Raw genomic sequence first — 26,137 nt, 5'->3', positions numbered from 1 at the left:
TGTCCAAAGCAAATGTTCAAGGTTAATATCCCAAAAAAAAAAAATGATAATATGTCCAAAGTTGGTGTAAAAATCAAAAAAGTGAAAAAATGTAAAAAAATATAAAAAATATATTAAAAAATATTTTTTGAAAAGATGAAAAAATGAATAAAAATATATAAAAAATATATGAGTTGTGATCAGCAACCCATATGGAAGGAATATAATATATGTGATAGTGAATAATTCTCGTGAGGTGTACACCTAAAAAGTGTGTATAAAAATGTGTGTATATAAAAGGGTGTGGTAAAAAATGTGTCATAAAAAATGTGTCATAAAAAAGGATTCAAAATCCTGGTGAAATAAATAAAGTCCAAATTGCTCCAAAAAATGTGTATATAATTCCAAGTATTCCAAATGTGAGTGTAGAAAGTGCTGGGTTGATGTTCCTCTTCTTAAAAGGTTATCAAATGTTATGGGATATCCTCCTGTACCTAAAAAAGTGTACAGAAAATAGACATAGTGCAATAAAATCACTTTAGAATGACAACAACAGTATTCTAGAAGTATATAGTAGAATACTGTTGTTGTCATTCTAAAGTGATTTTATTGCACTATGTCTATTTTCTGTACACTTTTTTAGGTACAGGAGGATATCCCATAACATTTGATAACCTTTTAAGAAGAGGAACATCAACCCAGCACTTTCTACACTCACATTTGGAATACTTGGAATTATATACACATTTTTTTGGAGCAATTTGGACTTTATTTATTTCACCAGGATTTTGAATCCTTTTTTATGACACATTTTTTATGACACATTTTTTACCACACCCTTTTATATACACACATTTTTATACACACTTTTTAGGTGTACACCTCACGAGAATTATTCACTATCACATATATTATATTCCTTCCATATGGGTTGCTGATCACAACTCATATATTTTTTATATATTTTTATTCATTTTTCATCTTTTCAAAAATATTTTTTAATATATTTTTTACATTTTTTCACCTTTTTGATTTTTTACACCAACTTTGGACATATTATCATTTTTATTTTTTTTTGGATATTAACCTTGAACATTTGCTTTGGACATTTTGGTATGGGACTTAAACACTTGTATGTTACATAGGACATAACTTCTTGGACATTGTATGGGGCAATCCATTAGATTGTTGAATCTATTTTTAACTGTATTTTTAACTGTCAGTTTATGTTAATAAAATGTTTGTTTAATACATTTTAATATCACATCCTATATATATATATTTTGTTTTTAATCTTTTACCTTTTAAGTACTTTTTCACATGGTTTTATATATATTCTTTGTGTAACACAATATTATATATTAACCTTTATGTATACACATTCCTAGTCGTGGACACCATCTTTAGCAACCCAACCCTCATCTGAGGGTAGTGTAGCGCTGTATCTTGGCATTTCTTTTTACTCTTAACTTTTGGAGTCTGGTTGGGAGACTCCGCCTATATCAGATATAGCTTGTATGGTATTATTGTGGCGCTGATAGATATACATTCATTATAACTAAAGGTGCAATTTCACATACATGTTAAACTCTGCAGCTGGTATAACAAGTCATTGTAAACACATAAGAAACCAATTTTATGGTACACTGTCTCTTTAATGTACTGTCCTCTGCTTTGAGTGATTATATTTTCCTCTCAGGGTATAAAGAGTTGTAAACATTCTTGCTAATGTGAATGGCCTAATGTCCCATGTTTTGCCAGAGTAAAGAGAAGATGTTTATGATTATGTGAAGACAACTGTAACCTTACCTCTAAAGGTGTAGAGGACACAACAATCAAATGTCTGAACGTATGAAAAAGCTTGGAACGCATCCCATCTCAATGTTATAAAAAGCTTGAGGCCCATTAACCTGTCCACCTGGGTGCAAATGCACCATATGCCTCATTGTCTGAGGGTGTGAAGAAGCCATGTGGAGTAAAGGATATAGTAACCTTTCCTCTGCAGATTTGAAGACACCAGTGTTCCATGCTTTGAAAGTATTAAGGGACTAGTGTCAGGATCTCATCCTCTGTGGATTAGAACAGTCCTACAGTAAGTTTTCTCAGGTTGTAAATATCCCATTGTCTATCAGTGGCTATAATAAGTCAAGCAGCCAGAAGCATGGTCATTTTTTCTTCACTGAATGAAGATGCACAGGGTGTTTGTGCTAGGTAATGGGAGGCATTGTAATGTGCATGATGACTACAAGCTACCCTCATAAGTCAATATGATAATCACCACACAGAACATTTCTGAACAGGGTTCATTGGGGAGTTCCTAGGGCAGTGAAAAACTCTTCCAAACTCTTCAAACTGGGAAACGCTACCCATGACCCTAAGTGAGGGGTAGAAAGAAATTATGTTATAAGGGGGAAAAACACAATCTTTAAACTTCTTCAGAAAATGTACAGGTAAATACCTACCTTAAACCTAAAATAACAAAGCTTTCTAAATTATTAGCCTAAATTTAATTAAATTTGTTTCTAAAATTAATAAAATGTAGAAAAAAGTTGAAGCAACATCACAACTGAAAAATTGCAGAATTCCATGAGATTTGTACCCACCCGTCACAACCACAACTTCCAAGTTTAGCTGCATTATCACATTTATCTTGTAATCATTTACTTCTCAGCCATTGAATGAGCTCCACTGTCAACAGTTCAACAGTTCTATAAATTTCGGCGATGGGGTAATTATAGGAATATGAAACAAGGATATCACTTAAAGGGACAGGAAACCCCAAAATGTTCTTTCATGATTTGGATAGAACATACAATTTTAAACAACTTTCCAATTTACTTCTATTATCAAATTTGCTTCATTCTCTTGTTATCCTTTGCTGAAGGAACAACATTGCACTACTGGCAGCAAGATGAACACATCTAGTTAGCCAATTACAAAAGACAATTGTGTGCAGGTGTTCTGGTAAGAGGGCAAACTTTGGAAAAGAGCGAACCGTCACTTCCTGTGACGTTCCATCAGCTGTTTCACACATTTTGGAAATAATGCGTGCCGGCGTCATCACATAGCTGGCCGCATACGTCACTGCTAAAATATTTAGAGCTGTGAAATTCAGGAACCCTTTCAGAGCGCATGCGTGGGATTTTGTATCACAAATAGTGCGCTCATGGAAAGCTGTATAGTATAGTAGCATGGAAAGCTGTATAATAGGCTCCTCGACAATATTCGGAACTCCGCCCCCCACTGCAACTACTCCCATTATTACTACTACTGTAAAGCTGAATCTCCGTGCTCGTGCATGAGAAACAGCTCCGTAATGAAAGATAATGACATTGAACGGAGCTGTGAAAAGCTGCATTGTATCATCAGAAGCGAGTGGCGATAGCCGAGTGGCGTGGGGAGGGGGATGTTTCTCATGAACGAGCACGGAGACTCAGCTTTACAGTAGTAGTAGTAATGGGAGTAGTTGCAGTGGGGGGCGGAGTTCCGAATATTGCCAAGGAGCCTAATAAACAGCTTTCCATGAGCGCACCATTTGTGATACAAAATCCCATGCATGCGCTCTGAAAGGATTCCTGAATTTCACAGCTCTAAATATTTTAGCAGTTACGTATGCGGCCAGGTATGTGATGATGTTGGCACGCATGCGCATTATGTCCAAAATGTGTGAAACAGCTGATGGAACGTCACAGGAAGTGACATGATTCGCTCTTTTCCAAAGTTCGCCCTCTTACCAGAAAACAGACACCAATTAGCAGCAGCTCCCACTAGTGTAGGATATGTGCATATTAATTTTCAACAAGGGATACAAAGAGAACAAAACACATTATAAAATAGAAGTTAATTTAAAAGTGTCTTAAAATTACATGCTCTATCGGAATCATGCAAGTTTAATTTTGACTTTCTTATCCCTTTAAATTTCCTATGTATGAAAGGCAAAACAAATAATACAAATTTTGTGAACCATTATTAATTTTTCTAAATATGTTTTTTTTGGGTTAGATTTTTATAATAATCCCCAGTCACCAATTCACTGGATAATTAAACAAAAAGCCTTACCTATAGTGTTCTGGTGCATGTTTATCTGTAAGAACTTGGAGGTATATAGACTGGGACCTTCTTTTTATACACCAGTTCTGAAAAAGAAAGATGCATGGAAATTGAGTATTGCACACACACAGAAAGACACACTTGCTCCTAATCAAAAACTCCTATATTTGTACAGAAAAATATTGTATTAGTACCATTGGGCATTTTTTTTAAGGGAAATTAAAACCAAAAAATATCTTTTGTGATTGAGGGCTTGATGATTGAAAGCTCTCTGGGCTGGCAAGATTATTAACCCCTTAATGACCAGACCATTTTTCAATTTTCTTACCTTTAAGGACAAGGGCTATTTTTACATTTCTGAAGTGTTTGTGTTTAGCTGTAATTTTCTTCTTACTCATTTACTGTAGCCATACATATTATATACCGTTTTTCTCGCCATTAAATGGACTTTCTAAAGATACAATTTTTTTCATCATATCTTATAATTTACTATAAAAATTTTTATAAAATATGAGGAAAGAATGGAAAAAAACACACTTTTTCTAAATTTGACTCCCAAAATCTGTTACACATCTACAACCACCAAAAAACACCCATGCTAAATAGTTTCTAAATTTTGTCCTGAGTTTAGAAATACCCAATGTTTACATTGGAACACTGATATCTGTCAGGAATGCAGTTAGTAGTTAGGGAAATTGATAATAAGCAAACAAAAACCCCTTATTTGTAATATCTACTAATATAAAGATAATCTTTTATATTATATTGTATGCAAAACATAATGCATTATACAATATATGTTATTCAAATCAGGTTCAATATCATATAAGTAAAGGGGGGTGCTAACTGTCAATGGTAATTGTAGTCAAAAAAGGAAGAAAAAGTGGACAGTTGGATAGCACTCAGAAGCACTTAAACAATTAAATATTAGTATAGTGACAAGGAAGATCACCTAAACCAGGGATCTGATAAAACTTAACATTTAATGTTAATTAATTAAAATATAGTGTATATGAGAAAATGTAGATGCATTAAAACTTAGATTAAATATATTTACATAGGGTAATAATATCCACTGTATATGTTATTATAGATGCTAAATAATTCAGTAAAGCACACAGCTCAGTGCAAACCACAAACAAACACTCACGTATTGCATATATGATTAACTGAAGGAGGATTGACCTTGCCACAAATTATGCTAAAAAAATTGCAATGCTGGAGCAAAGATAAGCGCCGCTCTGTGTGACTGCACTAGAATGAGAGGACAAGCCCCTAATATCAAGAATTATCGTGTCATAATACTGGACTGTAGAAGTAGAAATTATCCCCAGGTACGCCTGAATTATTTAGCATCTATAATAACATATACCCTATGTAAATATATTTAAGCTAAGTTTTAATGCATCTACATTTTCTCATATACACTATATTTTAATTAATTAACATTAAATGTTAAGTTTTATCAGATCCCTGGTTTAGGTGATCTTCCTTGTCACTATACTAATATTTAATTGTTTAAGTGCTTCTGAGTGCTATCCAACTGTCCACTTTTTCTTCCTTTTTTGACTACTATCTGTCAGGAATACCTGAATATGGCCCATTTTGGTATATTTCATGCCACCATTTCATCGCCAAATGCGATCAAATAAAAAAAAATGTTCACTTTTTCACAAACTGTAGGTTTCCCACTGAAATTATTTACAAACAGCTTCTGCAGTTATGGCACAAATGGTTATAAATGCTTCTCTGGGATCCCCTTTGTTCAGAAATAGCAGACTTATATGGCTTTGGCATTGCTTTTTGGTAATTAGAAGGCCGCTAAATGCCGCTGTGCACCACACGTGTTTTATGCCCAGCAGTGAAGGGGTTAATTAGGGAGCTTGTAGGGAGCTTGTAGGGTTAATTTTAGCTTTAGTGTAGTGTAGTAGACAACCCCAAGTATTGATCTAGGCCCATTTTGTTATATTTCATGCCACCATTTCACCGCCAAATGTGAGCAAATAAAAAAATAACTTTACATTTTTCACAATTTTAGGTTTCTCACTGAAATTATTTACAAACAGCTTGTGCAATTATGGCACAAATTGTTGTAAAAGCTTCTCTGGGATCCCCTTTGTTCAGAAATAGCAGACATATATGGCTTTGGCGTTGCTTTTTGGTAATTAGAAGGCTGCTAAATGCTGCTGCGCACCACACGTGACTTATGCCCAGCAGTGAAGGAGTTATATAGGTAGCTTGTAAGGAGCTTGCAGGGTTAATTTTAGCTTTAGTGTAGAGATCAGCCTCCCACCTGACACATCCCACCCCCGATCCCTCCCAAACAGCTCTTTTCCCTCCCCCACCCCACTATTGTCCCCGCCATCTTAAGTACTGGCAGAAAGTCTGCCAGTAATAAATAAAAGGAGTTTTTTAATTTTATTTTTAAAAATATTTATTCAGCTTTGATGGACCCCTGCCTTAGCCCCCAACCTCCCTGATCCCTCCCCCACCAGCTCTCTAACCCTCCCTGCTACCTAATTGCGGCCATCTTGGGTACTGGCAGCTGTTTGCCAGTACCCAGTCCCCCCCCCCCCAAAAAAAAAAACCCTGTATTTTTTATTTATTTTGACCTGTAGTTTTTTCTTTTTGACCTGTAGTGTTTTTCTGTAGTGTAGCAGCCCCCCCCCTCAATACCCCCATCCCCCTCCCAGATCCTTTTATATTTAAATGTATTTAACTTTTTAGCCCCTCTCCCTCTGATGATCTCATTGGTGTCAGTGGCTAATGCGCGCACACGCGCGCCCCCACAGCCCCCCGCATGCTCCCGGCGTGCACATTGCACTTAGAGGAACCGGATGCCGGGTAGCGATGGGCCGCCCACCCGCCTCCCTGCTACACTCCCACCCACCAACGAATAGCACCATCGCTACCGGTGCAGAGAGGGCCACAGAGTGGCTTTCTATGCATCGGAGGCTTGTAAAAAGGTATTGCAGGATGCCTCCATATAGAGGCATCACTGCAATACCCTGAGAGCTGCTGGAAGCGATTGCGATCGCTTCCAGCACTCTGTTAGACAACTGACGTACCAGGTACGTCTATTGTCATTAACTGTTCGTTTTTGCATGACGTACCTGGTACGTCAGTTGTCATTAAGGGGTTAAAGAATGCTCGCCAGTCCTATTTCCCTGGTGGAATGATCTAAAGCCACTTTTTACCCCTAAAGCAGGGTATCTCACTACTGCATTTTCATATGAAATGTGCACAACAAAATTCATATTTTAAACATCATATAAAACAAATATTTGAACCATTCACACACAAATAAGCAGGGAAAATTGTATTGTTAAGGTGCATCAAAAATCGCATCAAAATTCTTCAGCAAAAATCGTATGTTAACAAAAAAGTTAAATTTGTATGTAATTTACACAGGAATAAATCAAATTAAATATGCACAGCGTAAATCGTAATTGTAGTACACTGGATGTGCAAACATCACACAGAAATTTGAACTTATAAATACAAACTGCAAAGCGTAATTGTTGTTTTTTCTTAAAGGGCCATGATACCCAAATGTTGAAACACTTGAAAGTGATGCAGCATAGCTGTAAAAAGCTGACTAGAAAATATCACCTGAACATCTCTATGTAAAAAAGAAAGATATTTTACCTCAAAAGTTCCTCAGTAGCCACATCCCATTGCAAAGGACTTCTAAGCAGCAAATCAGTATGTCTGTCCCGGGACAGCTAAGGGAGTGAGCTTACGTGCACACTCATCTTATTTCCTTATTCAGTTTAAGGAAGATTACTATGAAATCTCATGAGCGTTAAGTCAAATCTCATGAGATCACAGTAAAAAAGTTCATGACCTCAGCACTGCTGATGCTGATTGGCTGCTGTTCATTTCTTATTTTATTTTTTTACCTGCAGCTGGGCAGCAGCTGAAGTATAACTTTTTACACAGAACTTACTCTGCTGAGCTGAGGAGATTGTGAGGTAAAATATCTTCCTTTTTTACATAGAGATGCTCAGGTGATATTTTCCTGTCAGCTTTTTACAGTTATACTGCATCAGTTTTTTCAAGTGATTTAGCATATGAGTATTATGTCCCTTTAAAATGGGCGTTCCATGGGCATATATGAAAATGTCTCTTTAATCCCAGCGTAATTCTATAAAGATTTTTGCACTGCAGATCTCACAGTTTCTTCTCGCCAACTAAAAACAATACGAACACTTATAACCCCAATAGAAAAACAAATGCATACTAAAATATAGGCGAATGTAAGATGCTCTATGCAGAAAGCAGCATAATGTGGGTTATTGGCTGCAGGATTTTAATTTTAATGTGCTCCCCCTGCTAACTTCGCTCTAAGGAGCGAGCTCCATTACTTTTAATAGGAGCCATCTCGCCACTCGCAGGGACTGCCCCTTTTTTATGATTATTGCACCGGGGCAGCCCTGCGAGAGTCAGCGAGAAAAATTTGGTTTGAGCTGGCGAAGATTATATCAGACAGAGCATATAATGTTAAAAATGTTTTACTTCTATTATCAAATATGCTTTGTTCCTATTGTATTATTTTTTTAAAGAAATTATATTCTTTTTTTGAAGAGATACCTAGGTAGGTATCAGGAGCACTATGTGGCAGGAAACTGTGCTGCCATCTAGTGTTCTTGCAAATGAATAACATTCTTGCAAAACTGCTGCCATATAGTGCTCCAGAAATGTGCATGCTCCTGAGCTTACGTCCCTGCTTTAAAAAAAAAGATAGCAAGAGAACGAAGACATTTTTATAAAAAAACAAAATTTATGCTTACCTGATAAATTTATTTCTTATTGGATACGATGAGTCCACGGATTTCATCCTTACTTGTGGGATATTCACCTCCTGGCCAGCAGGAGGAGGCAAAGAGCACCACATCAGAGCTGCTATATTTAGCTCCTCCCTTTCCTCCCACTCCAGTCATTCGACCGAAGTTTAGGAAGAGAAAGGAAAAGCCAAGGTGCAGAGGTGACTGAAGTTTAACAAAAATAAAGACCTGTCTCTTAAAACAGGGCGGGCCGTGGACTCATTGTATCCAAAAAGAAATAAATTTATCAGGTAAGCATAAATTTTGTTTTCTTTTTTAAGATACGATGAGTCCACGGATTTCATCCTTACTTGTGGGATACAATACCAAAGCTATAGTACACGGATGAAAAGGGAGGGACAAGACAGGGAACCTAAACTGAAGGCACCACTGCTTGAAGAACTTTCTTCCCAAAAACAGCCTCAGCCGAGGCAAAGGTATCAAATTTGTAAAATTTGGAAAAAGTGTGAAGAGACGACCAAGTTGCAACTTTGCAAATCTGTTCAACAGAAGCATCATTTTTGAATGCCCATGAGGAAGCCACAGCCCTAATGGAATGAGCCATAATTCGTTCAGGAGGCTGCTGTCCAGCAGTCTCATATGCAAAACGGATAATACCCTTCAGCCAAAAAGAAAGAGAGGTAGCCATAGCTTTGTAACCCCTACGTTTCCCTGAAAAAACGATAAACAAAGAAGACGATTGTCGAAAATCCTTAGTTGCTTGTAAGTAAAACTTTAAAGCACGGACTACGTCTAAATTATGTAACAGACGTTCCTTCTTAGAAGAAATATTAGGACACAAGGAAGGAACAACAATCTCCTGATTAATATTCTTGTTTGAAACAACTTTAGGAAGAAAACCAGGATTAGTAAGTAACACCACCTTATCCAAAATGAAAAATAATATAAGGAGAATCAAACTGTAATGCTGAAAGCTCAGATACTCTTTGAGCAGAAAAAATAGCAACCAGAAATAAGACTTTCCAAGATAATAACTTAATATCAATGGAATGCATAGGCTCAAACTGAACCCCTTGAAGAACTCTAAGAACTAAATTTAAACTCCAAAGAGGAGTAATTGGTCTATATACAGGCCTGATTCTAGTCAGAGCCTGACAAAAAGATTGTACATCTGGAACACCTGCCAGACGCTTGTGTAAAAATAGATAAAGCAGAATCTGTCCCTTTTTAAGGAACTTGCTGACAGCCCCTTCTCCAATCCCTCTTGGAGAAAGGACAAAATCCTAGGAATCCTAACCCTACTCCATGAGTAGCCCTTGGATTCACACCAATAAAGATATTTACACCATATCTTATGGTAAATTTTCTTATTAACAGGCTTATGTGACTCAATTAAGGTATCTATGACCAAATCAGAAAAACCTTCGCTTAGACAAAATTAAGCGTTCAATCTCCAAGCAGTCAGTTGCAGAGAAACTAGATTCGGATGATGGAAGGGACCCTGAATGAGAAGGTCTTTCTTCAATGGGAGCTTCCATGGTGGCTGAGATGACATGTCCACCAGATCCGCATCCCAAATCCTGTGAGGCCACGCAGGAGCAATGAGAATTACCAACGCTCTCTCCTGTTTGACTCGAGCAATCACCCTGGGAAGAAAAGCAAACGGAGGAAATACATAAGCTAGGCGGAAAGACCAAGGCACTGCCAGGGCATCTATCAGCTCCGCCTGGGGATCCCTGGACCTGGACCCGTATCTTGGAAGCTTGGCATTCTGACGAGATGCCATGAACTCCCACTCTGGCCTGCCCCATCTAAGAATCAGGTTGGAAAACATCTCCGAATGGAATTCCCATTCCCCCGGATGAAATGTCTGCCTGCTCATAAAATCTGCCTCCCAGTTTCCAACCCTGGGATGTAGATCGCTGACAGATGGCAGGAGTGAGACTCCGTCCACTGTATTATCTTGGCTACTTCTGTCATCGCTAAGGAACTCCTTGTTCCTCCCTGATGATTGATGTAAACCACAGAAGTCATGATGTCAAACATGAACCTGACAAACAGTACCGAGGCCAACTGGGCCAGGTCAGAAGAGTATGGAAGCTCGCCCTAAGCTCCAAACTGATAACAAGTAGAACAGACTCTGAGTCTTTAATTATCCCCAGCCCCCATACTAGAAGGCTAGCGATCAATGTCGCGACCACCCAACACGATCTGCGAAAGCAGGATCCCAGGGGCAGATAAACTGACAACCATTTCAAAGAACCAGCACCAATGGGAGGATCCGAACTCCCAAACTTCTGTTTTCCAAACACTTGAATGAACCATTAAGCTATTTGAGAAAGATAGCCACGGTAGAAATAAAATAAACCCTGTCTCCTGCCTCCAGGAAAATTAGAGGAAACAAGTCCGCATAAGCTTCCTTACAGTGTTTAAACATATGAACTGAAAAGAATGAAGTTAACCAGACCAAACAAGATGATGTCCACAATCATCAGCCCGAAACTTCCGTGCACTGAAACACTGATGTCCAAAAAGTAGACTGCAGAACTAGACCAAAGTCAAAATCCTTATTTTTTCCTAAGAAAAATAGTTATATTTTCCAAAATCACCTTCCAACCGAGTAATCGCAGGAAGGAAAACAACATTTAAAATCAGTGGCAGCTGGATTCAAACTCCCAATTCTTTGTTTACAAGGTGACTAACCTTTAAAGAAAAGATGACACCCGGATCAGGATGTCATCCCGATAGGGCGCTACTGCAATGCCTCGTAACCGAGGCTTCATCAACAGCAAGACCGAAGGGAATAACCACAAATTGGAAGTGTTTGACTAGAAAAGCAAACCCTTAAAACCTGTGATGATCCTAATGAACAGGCATATGTAGGTACACGTCCCAAAAGCCATGAATTGACCTTTTTGGACCCCAGAAAGAAGGTAACGAATAGCTACCATCTTGATTAAACTCATAAAAAATATCTGTCCGACAGTTCCTTCTCGGAGACCAGGAACAGAAACAATTACCCCAAGTCGGAGAAGCTCCCTACATGAGGAAGAGCGCCTCACACTCTGTCTGGACTACTCCTTAAAGACAGAAGCTTGGAAGGAGAACTAACGTGAAAACCAATCCTTAAGGATGCAAATTGGAAAACAGGCACTGATTGGGTCCTTCCGGAAAGCTTGAACTGCTCCCGCAAGGAAAAAGGGGTGTAGGAATTTCCTTGAAAACTTGAAAGGTAATAAAATCACCCTGATTTATTGATCATCAAAAGCTTTAAACTCCAGATGAGACATCCGCAGACCAGGATCTTATCAAAACATACTGCAGGCTATTATAGGAAGTTTTTAACCTCCTAGGGAGCCATAAGCCAAGACTCCCCAACAGGATCTGACATAGCAAATATCCATTAGCATTAGGAGACCTTTCGGGTACTCCCAAATGACATACACCATGGAATAACACAGCACTGAGTAGACATGACTATGCCCATAATTTTGAAGTCATACAGTTAAGACAAAACCTCCTCAGGAAGTAAATGGAGGTGCTCCACATAAACTGAAAGAAAACAACTTTAGTAACAGTTGAAACATACATCTGGAAGTACAGTATGTATGTACGAGATACTTGTAAAAGCGCAGCTAATCACCCGAAAGGGTCCCAAGGCGCTGCTCATTTTATCAACCTTGCACTGCCTTAGCATGCTGAGCTATCTGTCCAGCTTATAAAGGAAATACCCAGACAAAATCTTAGACCTTCCCCCCATATACCACAGAAGTATCTTCCTCTTCAAACTCATGGAAGAAACACAATGAATAGCTACCACTGTATCTGAACAAGTACATTCCATCAGATGTCTTCCCGGTAGCATGGGAAAGGCTGACAATGCAACATCTATTGCCATGACAGTAAAAAGTGATGTCTTGTACAGTAACTCCAGATGGAGTTTGCAAGTAAGAATTGACAAACTCTTAACCCTTTGATAATAAAAATAAACAAACGTTACTGTCACTTTAAATGTTAAAGTGCAATTTTTTTATTTTTTTTTTAAAACTGACTCACATTTGATCAGTTAACACATAAACATTAGTGTTTCTATAAGTGTTCCAGAGCAACCCTCTTTATTTTAATGAGGAAATAAAAGGTTGAATATATACAAGAGGAACTGCAGGGCACTGCATGTGTGTTATAGAAAGTTATGAACACCTTCATAAACCAACTGACTCACATATAGAAGAAGAATTGACAAACTCTTAACCCTTTGATAATAAAAATAAACAAACGTTACTGTCACTTTAAATGTTAAAGTGCAATTTTTTTTAATTTTTTTTAAAACTGACTCACATTTGATCAGTTAACACATAAACATTAGTGTTTCTATAAGTGTTCCAGAGCAACCCTCTTTATTTTAATGAGGAGATAAAAGGTTGAATATATACAAGAGGAACTGCAGGGCACTGCATGTGTGTTATAGAAAGTTATAAACACTGTCATAAACCACCTGACTCACATATAGAAGAAGAATTAATAAATTCTTAACCCTTTATTAATAAAAAATAAACATAGAACAAACTTTACTGTCACTTTAAATGTTAAAGTACAATTTTTTTTATTTTTTTTAAACTGACTCACATTTGTGCAGTTAATGACAAGTAACACATAACAAACATAAGTGTTTCTATAAATGTTCCAGAGTAAAAATATACAAGAGGAACTCTGCAAAAGTTCCTCTATACCACAGCTTGCATCTAGCTGAGGAGCCAGACAGTCTCTGTACTGATGCTGTTTCATTGTTTAAACATATCCTTTTGACAATGCCACATCTATCACATTATCAGCACAAACACCTAATGCAACCGTAGTGCTGTTTGTAAACGCAAGCACTCAGACACACAATCCTCCGTTCCTTCCTCAACCTGAAGTGTTAAGAAGGAGAAGGCATCTATAAAGTGCTACTCTAATCCAAAGTCCTCCGTTTCTGAATACCGGAAGCCCTGAAAGGAGATACGAACTACAATGGCGCCATTCATAAGCTCCACCCCTCGTGGGCGTTTTTCCCGGTCGCCATTGAAATTTCGTTACTGAATTCCTCAAAAAAACAGCAGCCCCTTAGGAAAGTAATTGCGCACTACAATAGCGCCAATTACAAGCTCCGCCCCTCGTGGGCATTTGATAAGTCTTCTCCCGGTCGCCATTGAAACTAAGTAACGGCACCGGGAGCAAATAAATAAACCACTTCCCAGCTGCCCAAAATTGATATTATACTTAGCCTCAATAACAGAATCTCATGATCTGACATTTAAAAAATGCTAATAAAGTACATTGTACCGCTTAGCCTGTTAACAGGCAAACATGCACACTGAGCAAGAGAACAGACCTAACAGCTGCAGTCTAAATAGCTGTGTAGTCCTAACTGACAGAAAAAACCCTTAGAGCACACACTCTGTCACACTTCATAATAAAATCTCCCAGTCGGTCCCAATAATAGAAGAGACCGTCAGGAGATGAGACACATGGTCCTGCATTCAAACTGCCAAAAAGTCTCCTAAAGAAAAGGAGAATCTAAGTCCAAAGAAAATGAGGCCTAAATTAATAAAGTGCCCAAACTTTTTCTGAGATCCTCTACCCCCAGAAAGAAAGTCAGCACTTACCTCATTTTCTGCCTGGTAGCAAGGCAGTCTCCAGGTTTAGGAGGTCCTCTCCCTCCCATGGCCCTGGAAATAAACGAAAGTACTGAGTAAAAAATCCCTCAGTTTTTCTGGGTTAGGGCAGCATCAGTATGGGAGGCGCAGTGAGAATAATGTTCCACAAGTTCCCATTGCTTTAAAGCCACCAAATGCTCTAATGTAGAGACTGATCTGGTCTAGGCTACACCCTAGAGCAAAGTAGCACACTTTGGCACTACTTTAAAAATAATAAACTCTTGATTGAAGAATCTAAACTAACACCTCATTTTACCTCTTCCTATCACTAACACAGGCAAAGAGAATGACTGGAGTGGGAGGGAAGGGAGGAGCTATATATAGCAGCTCTGCTGTGGTGCTCTTTGCCTCCTCCTGCTGGCCAGGAGGTGAATATCTCGCAAGTAAGGATGAAATCCGTGGACTCATCGTATCTTAAAAAAGAAAGGTAAATTAGAAAGTTGTTAAAAAAAATTGCATGCACTATCTACATCATGAAAGAAAATGTTGGGTTTCATGTCCCTTTAAGTATTACAAAACAAATTAAAAAAAAATGTCACAAAGAACGGCTTTAGATAATGCTTGTACAAGTAAAATTAATCATTGTAAATATTGTCATCTGTGTAATGAATAGACAGAATAAGATAAAATACAACGGAATGATATAACCAGCTACCATATCATCATAACCCTTGCATATATATGTTTATATGTGTGTATATATGCATGTATGTATTTATATGTGTATATATGTATTCACAGACATATATACACATATCAACACATAAATACATATGTACACATATAAACACATAAATACATATGTATACAGTACATATGTATAAATGCATTGGAGCCCTTTTCAGTCAAGTAGATAAAAACATGTTAAAACATATTTATGCAATATTAATATTTAATAAAGTGTTATAGTTTGTATTTACTGTAAACATTTCCCAATGACTTTACAATTTTCACTATGACTTTACAATTTCCCTTTAAAGGGACAGTAAAGTCATAGTTAGATACTCATGATTCAAATAGAGAATACAATTTTAAACAACTTTCCAATTTACTTCTATTATTTAATTTGTTTCCTTCTCTTGTTATCCTTTGTTGAAGGGTTGATCTAGGTAAGCTCAGGAGCAGCAAATCACCTGAGTGCTAGCTGCTGATTGGTGGCTGCATATACAGTATATACCGATTGTCATTGGCTCACCTATGTGTTCAGTTAGAAACCAGAAGTGCATTACTGCTCCTTCAACAAATGATACCAAGAGAATGAAGCAAATTTGATAATAGAAGTTAACTGGCAAGTTGTTTAAAATTGTATGTTCTACCTAAATCATGAAAGACAAATGTTGGGTTTCATGTCCCTTTAACAACATAAACACAGTTATTTGCTGCTTTCTGCACTCACTTGTAATAATGTCAAATATTTATGCCAATATATAAATTGAGGATGTTCTATCTTCTCATTTGAAGAGCTCATCACATTTGTTTAATTCGCTTGTGACTGTTTTAATTGAAATTACATTACAATATTCTTTTTTCTATTTCATTTAAAGATGTTAGATTAAAATTAATTGTGGTTTTTGAAAAACAGATATACCATGTAGAAATCAGACCTCCTCATCCTGCTGTATGCCATATATTTGTATTCTCCACAAATGAAAAGTGATCCTTAAAGGATGTACAGTAAAATGTATTTCATCTTAATGTGTTACAAATGCCTTGTTATATTTACTGCATATTATTAAAGGTATGCAACATTGTTCCATCATATTTATTTTTGTATTTGAAATATATGTTTTTGTTCATATATCTTCACCTATTGTTCTCAAGGATATGTCCATTTAAATGAGATGGACCTGCAGAAAGAGAACACCTGGTCATGCTATCTCCTATTAATTCAATGAAACCAGCTATTTCAGATACAAAAATATTTATTTCTTTACCACCCTCATTTGGAGGTTAATGTACACTGTTATCTTCTGTTTACATATCTATTTTTATAGAACATGCAAGTGTAGGTGAAAATGCAGCTATTTCAAATGGCAAAATAAAGGTGAAGGAGCTATTTCCAAAGAATTTAATATACACCAGTAAGTAAAATTAATAATTGGGAGCATATTAAAGAGGAGAAAAGTTTACAGTACAATGTCCCTTTAATCTCCAGGCTCAGATCAATTATACAGTTGTTTTAAAAAAAAAGGAAAAAGAGGCAGCATAAGTACTATAGGCTGTAGCATATAAAAGTGACAGTAATAGGATACTGTGTGGTTGTCACAGAAATATTTATGACAAGAGTAAGAATATAGATTGAAATATGAAATTTAGCTAATTAAAGGGACATAACTGTTCTGCTGCATATACAAATAGCTGTTTTTACAACAGTAACATAAATGTAAGTCTGCTTAAAATAAATAACACTGCTTAGTGCATAATGTTAAGAAAAATAATTTTAAAACAATCAAATGTGACAGGCTTCAGATGACCACCTTACTCATAAATCCTATATTAGAAGCATTTTTTACATTAATTTATACTCATAAATCACAGATGTGCGTCATTAATTTAATAAATATTACCTAACTTATGTATATTAGAATTTTACATTAATAATCTGTTTATCTATTATAAAAGGAATTAATAAAATACTTAAATTGATTGTGACCAAATAGAAAAGCACAAAAGTGGCAATCATATAAACAAATAGTAAAAATAATTTAATTGAATAAATAAAAATAAAATTCCACAATGAAGTGGAATCTGAATAGACCAATACAAGAATTCATTTAAGCTCAGTGTCAAACAAATTTGAGATACTTAAATCATTCACAATATCATATTATTTGTTAAATCCAAAAGGATATCAAGTTTTTGGAGAAAACTATCCTAAAGGTTTTTTGTTCCTTGTTCCCCTTTAGGTACCTGAGCCTTTTCCATTGTCTGCCTTTGGAAAGTACTAATATTTTGTTTCTGTTCAATAACAGTGTGGCATTCTTTACTATGAACTCTGACCTCTCTAGTTAAAGCTATGTACTGATATTTACATTGGGTACATGAGATTAAATAGCTGACATAAATAGATAAACAACTGTTAAGCCTGAATTGTTTTCCTGGTACACAATACTCAAAAGAAGCTGAAATCTGGATATGATATCAAATACATAAATTGCTTTTGTACTTTTCTTTATATTATAACCAAAATGCCATTAAGTTCTATGTGAACAAAGTGGGGTATCAAAAATAGTAAGTGGGGGCTGACAAAAAAAACAAAACAACCAACAGCAAAATCAACCATCAAACTCCACTGATCACTGGATAAGTGGACTCCACACATATAAAAATAGCTAGTATAGCACTTTTTTCAATATACAGACAGTCAATAACAAACAGGTCATGTCTGATATCAAGGAATGATTGCTTACTTACTGCCAGGCAACACAGAGTATATATGACAGAATGCACAACCACCGTCTAGAGTCGCATTCTTTCTCTATAGTAGGCGTATTTGTTGCATCAAAATGAAAATAAAATAAAAACTGTGAACTGCTAAGAATGTGCTATTATACAAGATACAGGGGGTGTTATAATGTCACAAATGCATGAGAAAATGCACTGATTTTGTATTTGTGAGGATTTTCAAATGTAGTGAATTGGTTAAAATTGTAAAACCCTATGACAATCCACACAATGCTCCTTGCATGCTTCATTTGTTTGTTTCTTCTTTTCTTTTTTTTTTTTGGGGGGGGGCATTGACTTGTATTCATCTGTATCTTAAAGGGACAGTATACACTCATTTTCATATAACTGCATGTAATAGACACTACTATAAAGAATAAGATGTACATATACTGATATAAAAATCCAGTATAAAACTGTTTAAAAACTTACTTAGAAGCTCTCAGTTTAGCTCAGTTGAAAAGGTAGCTGGAAAGCCCACTGCAAGTGGCAAATAAGACACTCCCCCCTCCCCCTTCTTTTGCATATGAAAAGACCCTTTACACAAACAGGAGCAAGCTGGAGAAGGTAGCTGACGGTATTCACATAAAACGTTGGGGCTTGGTTAGGAGTCTGAAAATCAGAGCAATGTTATTAAAAAATAAGCAAAACTATCCATTTAAAAAAAAAAAAACTTTATGGGCTATATAAATAGATCATCTACAAAACATTTATGCAAAGAAAAAATGAGTGTATAATGTCCCTTTAACAATGGCATGGCTTCATCGTTTCTCCTACTGTGTGAGAAGTGTTTTAGGCTGAATGTAAGTTAAGCTGCAAAGCATTCACTTCTTTCTAATAAACTGACTCAACTTATATCCTTTTCAACTGTCAGTCACTAAATATATGCATCATACTCTCGATGTCCCTATAGCATCCTCTTCTGTGTGTGTCTTATCAAAGCCCCACTGTTGGTCCTCAAACTAGAAACAATGTCTTGTCAGGTGGTTACAAGCTGGTTCATGGAGACCTGTGTTAGACCTACAGGCTCTGAACTGACTATGCATGTTCAAAACAAAATCTCTGCAAATTGGTGTGATAGACCGGAAGTAATTTTTGGTTATAATAGAGCTTTAAGACACATATCACAACTGACTCAAATCATTGTTTTGCTATATTCATCAAGGGAAATATCCATTTCACGTCTACATGCTATTTGTGATACTACACCAAGAACATTTACAACGGTCTTAGTGAAGCAGAACTCAAACAAGAAGGATTCCAAAGCATCTACATGTGTTATTATCTAGATCAGGAGTGGCCAACTGGCAGCCCATGGATCTCTGCACTAGTTTGTGTGGCCGCTAAGGGGAAAGTAAAATAATCGGTGCCATAATTATTCTTGTGGCCCAAGGAAAAAGCAAAACTAAAAATGTGTGCTTTGGGAAATTCTGATGATGGTCAAAGTGGCCAGAACTCAAAAGAGCCATCTGGAGGGGAGAATGAAGAGGATGCCCTACAACCATACCTAAATCAGGGCCTGTGCCACTGGACATTTTTATGAAATATATTATTATTTGTGTGTGGCTATATATTTATTTGCGGCCCTTAAGACCTTTAAAATATTGACCTGCGGCCCTCATGTGTTTGGAAGTTGGCCATAAGTGATCTAGATAATATCCTGATTGTGTCTCTTTACAAGAACAGTGTATGCAAGTATTAAGACTTATTTCTATTTTTTCTGGCCAAGCATGGATGGATGTTCAGTAGTGAGAGATGTAATCCTTTAATAGAGGACAAATTTTTTTGCTAGAATTTCAAGCCTATGTCAGCAATTTGTTGTTGTAGGAGGGAAAAATAACCAGCATGTGTCAGTCAGTGCAGCATTTCAGGTCTCTTAGCAACCAACTGTTTTTTACATAGAGAAATATCATGGGACTCAGCAGTCCTATTGGTACAGTGGTAATTTAAATGTACTTAATATCTACATATTAATAATAAACTGTTAGTTTGTGTAGGCATTCATAACTGAACTAGAGTGAGTATGCTTTCAATCCCTTTACTGCACTTGACAACCATGCTTCCAATTTATTGTGTTCAGAAGATTTTGTTGTAACATTCCTTACAATTTTATTTTTAAAACTGTGACTCAAGTCATATACAGCCTAAGAAAATGTCTTTAATGGCTCCATGGGATTTATCTCTGTTTGTTGCTCCTGTGATGAATCTAAATGTATTAATGTCTACACATCTATATTGATCTGGTAAAGGAGTAGAAGAAAATTGACAGACTATTGGTGATTCTACAAGGACATTATAAAGTTTTCAGATAGATTGTTCAGCTTATCAGTTAATGCATAAACTTGTACCACTGAGGCTTAAAGCTTATTGTACCCAAGGGTAGTACCAATTCTTTTTTTTTCTGAACATGATTACTGACTTGTATGTGCTGATTTGCATTATTCATTTCCTTGTATTCCACTGCTTGGTAAATCTTCTTTAGTGAATACTACTAGGGTGAGCCAAGATAAATGGAATTTAAAAAAATCCTGTATCTTAGATCACTCTCCTAAGTTTTACTCATCAAATTTCCCTCCTTTACAGTACCAATTTTAAACATATGAAAAAGGGTCCGTATTTGGCAGTGTTTTGTAGGGAACTAAGCCATTATAAGTTTGCTATCCCTGTCTACCAATACAGCTTTGGCAGTTCTTATCAGCCACTGTAACTAGGAATTAGCTGAGCAGTATTCAAACATGCATTTCTTGTAGAGAGTAACACACTTTTTTGCGTAAAAATATTTATATATACACACACTTCTTATATAAACCATCTTCAAATTAGCACAGTTTTAACATAATGTCATTGCTTAGGCCACAAACCTAACACACACTAAAATCAATTAAAATAATAATAAGAAGAACAAAATCATTAGGTTCTCGTAGAGAGGAAATTTATGAGCCAATCACAGAGAAGAGGAAACATATTTTCCTAGCTTCAGCAGTTAGTTGCATGAATGATGTATGCATGTTAAGAATCTTTATGACGTAAATAAGTAGAGTTACAATAGCAGCACTGGATCACCTCAGCCAGATAAACAGCATAAGAGCACTACATTGTGGCCCCTGACCCTTAAATTGGACAACCCTGACATAAATCTAAACAAACAGAATTTTTCGACTACTGACCTGTGCAAATGCAATGAAGAAGAGCTGATCGTGGGTATATTTGAGACGAGGGAGAGGGCGTTCTGGGCCATTTTCCCTTACCCATTTCTGGTAGGCCTGAAAGAAAGCACACAGATTCCACATATTTATTTGCAAATGTATACAATATGTGCAAATATATCAACTATATATTTTGTTTCTAAACAAAGAAACATATTTTGCATCTGAAAGAAATGGAAATGGCTAGCTGTAAAAAAAAAAAAAATGTCAAAGAATGGCAATCCAAGTAAGTTACTCAGAATGCAAACACGGGTTACTTAGGACCCAATTGTGAAAAACTCTCCAGCTTCAGATTAAATCATTGTGCAGATATAGATTTTGGTTTTTCAGGGTGGAGTCTCTCACAGGGGAGAGTAAGGTTAACAGGGGAGCACCTGGAACTTGATATTTATCAGTTTGAAGTAAATACAAATTAAACCAAGATGTATTTTCTACACTTTAACTTGCATTTGCTTTTCTGTCAGTTAAGTGAATTACAAATTTAAACCAAATGTCAACAGTGTACATCTGGTAAGATAAATCAAGTAGGTCTGCAGGGGTATAATGCTTGTGGAATATAATGAGTGCTGTCAGAAAACTTCAGACACAAAAAATGCACCTTCCCAAACAAAAGAACGCCACTGCCCAGTCTACTCTCTGAAACTGCTCAAATCATTTCACATAGAAAAAATATAGTGCAATGCAATTTGCAAAAGACATACAGAGATATACAAAGATTAATCCTAATTTGTTATATGTAAAAAAAAACAGTAAAATCAGAATTTGCACAAATCACAACCCTAAATATGTTGCTAATTACAACATCTAAATTTCTTAAAACACCAGATAGAAAGTACAACATTAAAATGTAATAAAACTCGAAGGACAAAATCTAAAGTAAAAGGCAATTAGAATTCATAGCATGTGTAAATGCAACAGAACTTTTATTTCATGTATTGCTATATTCTACTGTGCTTGTCTCCAGACATACTGTACAAGGAATGCCCCTTCGAGGGATGTTTGCCTTTATTGAATCATGTGAGGGATCATTTAAGATAATCCTGTCTGAGCTGAGGGCTTTAGAGAAACAAGGTACTAAACAAAAGATAATTAAAAAAAAAAACATTTAGGGTTGTTACCATACTCACATAATATGCTAATTTAAGCCCACCAAGATCCGCAATATTTTCTCCCAATGTTAGCCTTCCATTTACCTAAAAAGCAAATATTTATATATATATATATATATAAAACAACAAGAAAACATAAAATCAACTGATTCTCAGAGTGCAATCACATTGTGGTGTCTGGACTAGGCAGCAGTGTCATTACTTATAGTGGGCTAGATTACGCGAGTTAACACTGGTAGCATGCATATTACCTTCAGGTAGCATGCATATTAGAAGTTGACAGTAAAAAGTTTTGGCACGAGCATTAACCCGACATGTGCAAAAAAGGCCGAACTTTAAATATAATGATCTTGTTAACGTATTCCCCCATAGACTTCAATGGTGCGCTAAACCGACATGAAATTAATTAATATTTTACATTCCAATGTTCTTCACATAGCAGAATATGTTTTATTTATTCTTTAATAAATATTTCTATCTATCTATATTTTTATATATATATATATATATATATATATATATATATATATATATATATATATATATATATATATAATGTTTTTTGGTAATATATATATATATATACACACCTATATATATATATATATACACACAGTATATATATATATATATATATATATATATATATATATATATTTATTTATAGATATATACAGAAATATCTATTTAAAAATACTTCGAACATATTCCCCTATGTAAGGAACGTTGGAATGTGAAATATTTATTGTAAATACATAGTTAAACACTTGATTAAATATGAATATTGCATTTTTTTCCATGTTTTTAGCTACTTGACTGCAAAGGGTTACAATGCATTTATATATATATGTTTATATATGTATACATATGTTTTTACGTGTTTATATGTGTATATATGTCTGTAAATATATATTTACACATATAAATACATATGTACACACAAATAAACATAAATATATATATATATAAATATATATATTTATATTTATACATGTATGTATGTCTACGTTAAAGGGACAGTCAACACCAGAATTTTTGTTGTTTAGAAAGATAGATAATCCCTTTATTACTGATTCCCCATTTTGCATAACCAACACAGATATAATAATGCATGTATCAATACCTTTGGAAACTGCCCCCTTATTTAAGTTATTTTGACAGACTTGCATTTTAACCAATCAGTGCTAACCCCTAGGTAACTTCACGTGCGTGAGCTCAATGTTATCTATATGACACACATGAACTAATGCCCTCTAGTCGTGAAAAACTGTCAAAATGCATTCAGATTAGAGGCGGCCTCCAAGGTCTTAGAAATTAGCATATGAGCCTACCTAGGTTTAGCTTTCAACTAAGAATACTGAGAGAACAAAGCAAAATTGATGATAAAAGTAAATTGTAAAGTTGTTTCAAATGACATGCCCTATTTGAATAATGAAAGTTTATTTTGGACTTGACTGTCCCTTTAACCCCTTAGTGATTTACTGTACTGTACCCACACATATTATATATGTTTTTTTTGCCATGAAATGGAATTTCTAAAGATACCATTACTTTCATCATATCTTATAATTTACTATAAAAAAATTATATAAAATATGATGAAAAAATGGAAAAAAACACAATTTTTCTAACTTTGATTCCCAAAATCTGTTACACATCTACAACCACCAAAAAACACTCATGCTAAATAGTTTCTAAATTTTGTCCTGAGTTTAGAAATACTAAATAGAAGTTATAGGGCAATAAATACAAGTATCACTTTGCAATTTCCAAACCATTTTTTTCTCAAAATTAGCGATAGTTACATTGTAACACTGATATCTGTCAGGAAAAAAACTAATGGGAGTTTTTCGGCTTACATCGCCCTACAATGAGGCACGAGACAGGGTTGCCCCCTGTCTCCACTGTTCTTTGACCTAGTTCTAGAGCCGCTGGCTGTTAAGCTACGACCGTTTTTTTCTGGACTTTCAATACACGATAGACCACAGAAATTGGCGTTATACACTGATGATATGTTTCTGTTTGTGGAAAACCCCTCTAGACACATCCCTAACATTTTACAAACAATTCGGGACTTTGGTGCCTTTTCGGGATACAAAGTCAACACGGCTAAATCAGAGATTCTCTGGCTGAATAAGAACACAGACAGTCATGTGAAATATCCCTTCACTGTAGCAGGGAACAAGCTTACATATCTGGGTATTCATCTACACAGGAACCCTCATTGCCTATATGATATGAACATTTCAAAACAGTGTGCGGCTCTCTGTGGGCAGCTCCAACAATGGACCTCTCTCCCACTGTCCCTTACGGGACGAATTAGCCTCTTAAAAATGGTCACTTTACCACGTATAGTATACCCCATGCTCATGTTGCCATTCTTGATAAATAAAAAAGACTTAGGAGTTTTGAATCAGGCTATTAAAAAATTCATTTGGCGTAGAGGTAAACCCCCCATTGCGGTTAATTCAACACCGATTCAGAGATGGGGGCTTGGGCCTCCCAAACTTTAGGTTTTATAACTGGGCTGCCCTTATCAGGCTTGTCCTGGATTGGCAATTGGTAACTTCTCATTTTAGTGATGTTGATTTGGAAAATGCGGTACTAAACCCAATAGATCTTTCATATGTGCCCTATCTTAAATCTGGGGAGTATCCCCTTATCATTAAGTCTTCTATTCTTTACAATGGTCCGCTAGCAGCATGGAGAATGGCTCATAAGTTTTTGGGTTCACATCACCCTTCCCCTAAACTGATCCCCATAGTAGGTAACCCAGATTTTCTGGCAGGTAAAGATACCTCGCCTTTTCACCAATGGAAAGAAAAGATTAGAGTTCTCGGGTACCTCCTGGACTCTTTGTCACACACAGTTAAAACTTTTCATGGCCTAAGCCCCAAATATTCTATCCCAAATAAACAATTCTATGCATATTTGCAAATATGCCACTACATTGATACTCTTAAACAAAATAACCCCAGCTTCTGGGACTTACCGATATTTGCCTACCACAGACAGCTTTCACAATTGGTAACTTCTCCCTATCTGGAATATATAAGATTCTTCTACACAAAACAGTCTCTGTGACACAGGCACGTGTACTGGATAGATGGGCAAGAAGAGGTGTTGATGACATCTCTTTCACAGACATACAAAACAGCTTAGATTTGACGAAAAAAGCCACCTTAAGCATACCTCTACGTGAGGCTCAAATGCGAATGATACATTTTGACTTTATAACTCCCCACAGACTCTCTAAATGGATCCCCCAACAACCAAATAGATTAGATGTGGGAAATGCGGGATGGTGGCACCTGATATACCCCATTATTTTTTCCAATGCCCCTTAGTGAGGCAATTTTGGGCTCAAATTCAGTTTTGGCTCCGGGGTGTGCTGGGGATCACCGTCACATTGCAACTGGAACAGGTTTGCCTTTTCCATTGGGATGAACAACTCAGAAAATATTGTAGCCTATTAACACTATTCGTGCTCTTAGCCTGGAAATGCATATTATCTCTATGGACTAATAGGAAATCCCCCTCTATCACTCAGTTCAAACACAAGCTTTACTGAGCAGTTTGATGTCAAACTTGATGTAGCACATAGATTACGACCTTTTCTGACTAAATGGGAACCTTTCCTACGCCCACAACACTCTGTGATTCAAAGACAGATACTTGGACCTTTTGCGCAGACGGAACTACTTCTGTCCACGTCTATAAGGGGAGAATTGGCGACATTGTATGACAAAGATGGAAATAGGAACATTGGGGAGGATTGTGAGATTCTTATCACCCAGTTTTTGTAGTATGTTGCAAGTGGGATTGGATTTACCAAGGAACTTTGTGGGATACATATCACCTTAAAT

General features: G+C 36.2%; 1 protein-coding gene across 1 annotated transcript in view; it reads right to left on the bottom strand.

Annotated features, from left to right (window-relative positions):
• Window positions 1-2,253: 2,253 nt before the first annotated feature.
• The window catches only part of ECEL1 (endothelin converting enzyme like 1), a 173,616-nt gene continuing 149,732 nt past the window's right edge, over window positions 2,254-26,137 (bottom strand). Inside the window, exons 14-17 of the mRNA XM_053709058.1 lie at window positions 22,290-22,355; window positions 21,124-21,219; window positions 4,039-4,115; window positions 2,254-2,353 (exon numbers count right to left, since the gene is read on the bottom strand). Of these exons, the coding sequence (XP_053565033.1) occupies window positions 2,254-2,353; window positions 4,039-4,115; window positions 21,124-21,219; window positions 22,290-22,355 (339 nt within the window). The remainder of the gene's footprint in view (window positions 2,354-4,038; window positions 4,116-21,123; window positions 21,220-22,289; window positions 22,356-26,137) is intronic.

This window comes from Bombina bombina, chromosome 4, assembly GCF_027579735.1.
Source record: "Bombina bombina isolate aBomBom1 chromosome 4, aBomBom1.pri, whole genome shotgun sequence".
Lineage (NCBI taxonomy): Eukaryota > Metazoa > Chordata > Amphibia > Anura > Bombinatoridae > Bombina > Bombina bombina.
Note: the sequence above shows the minus strand (reverse complement) of the source record. Positions and strands in the feature narration are given on the sequence as shown.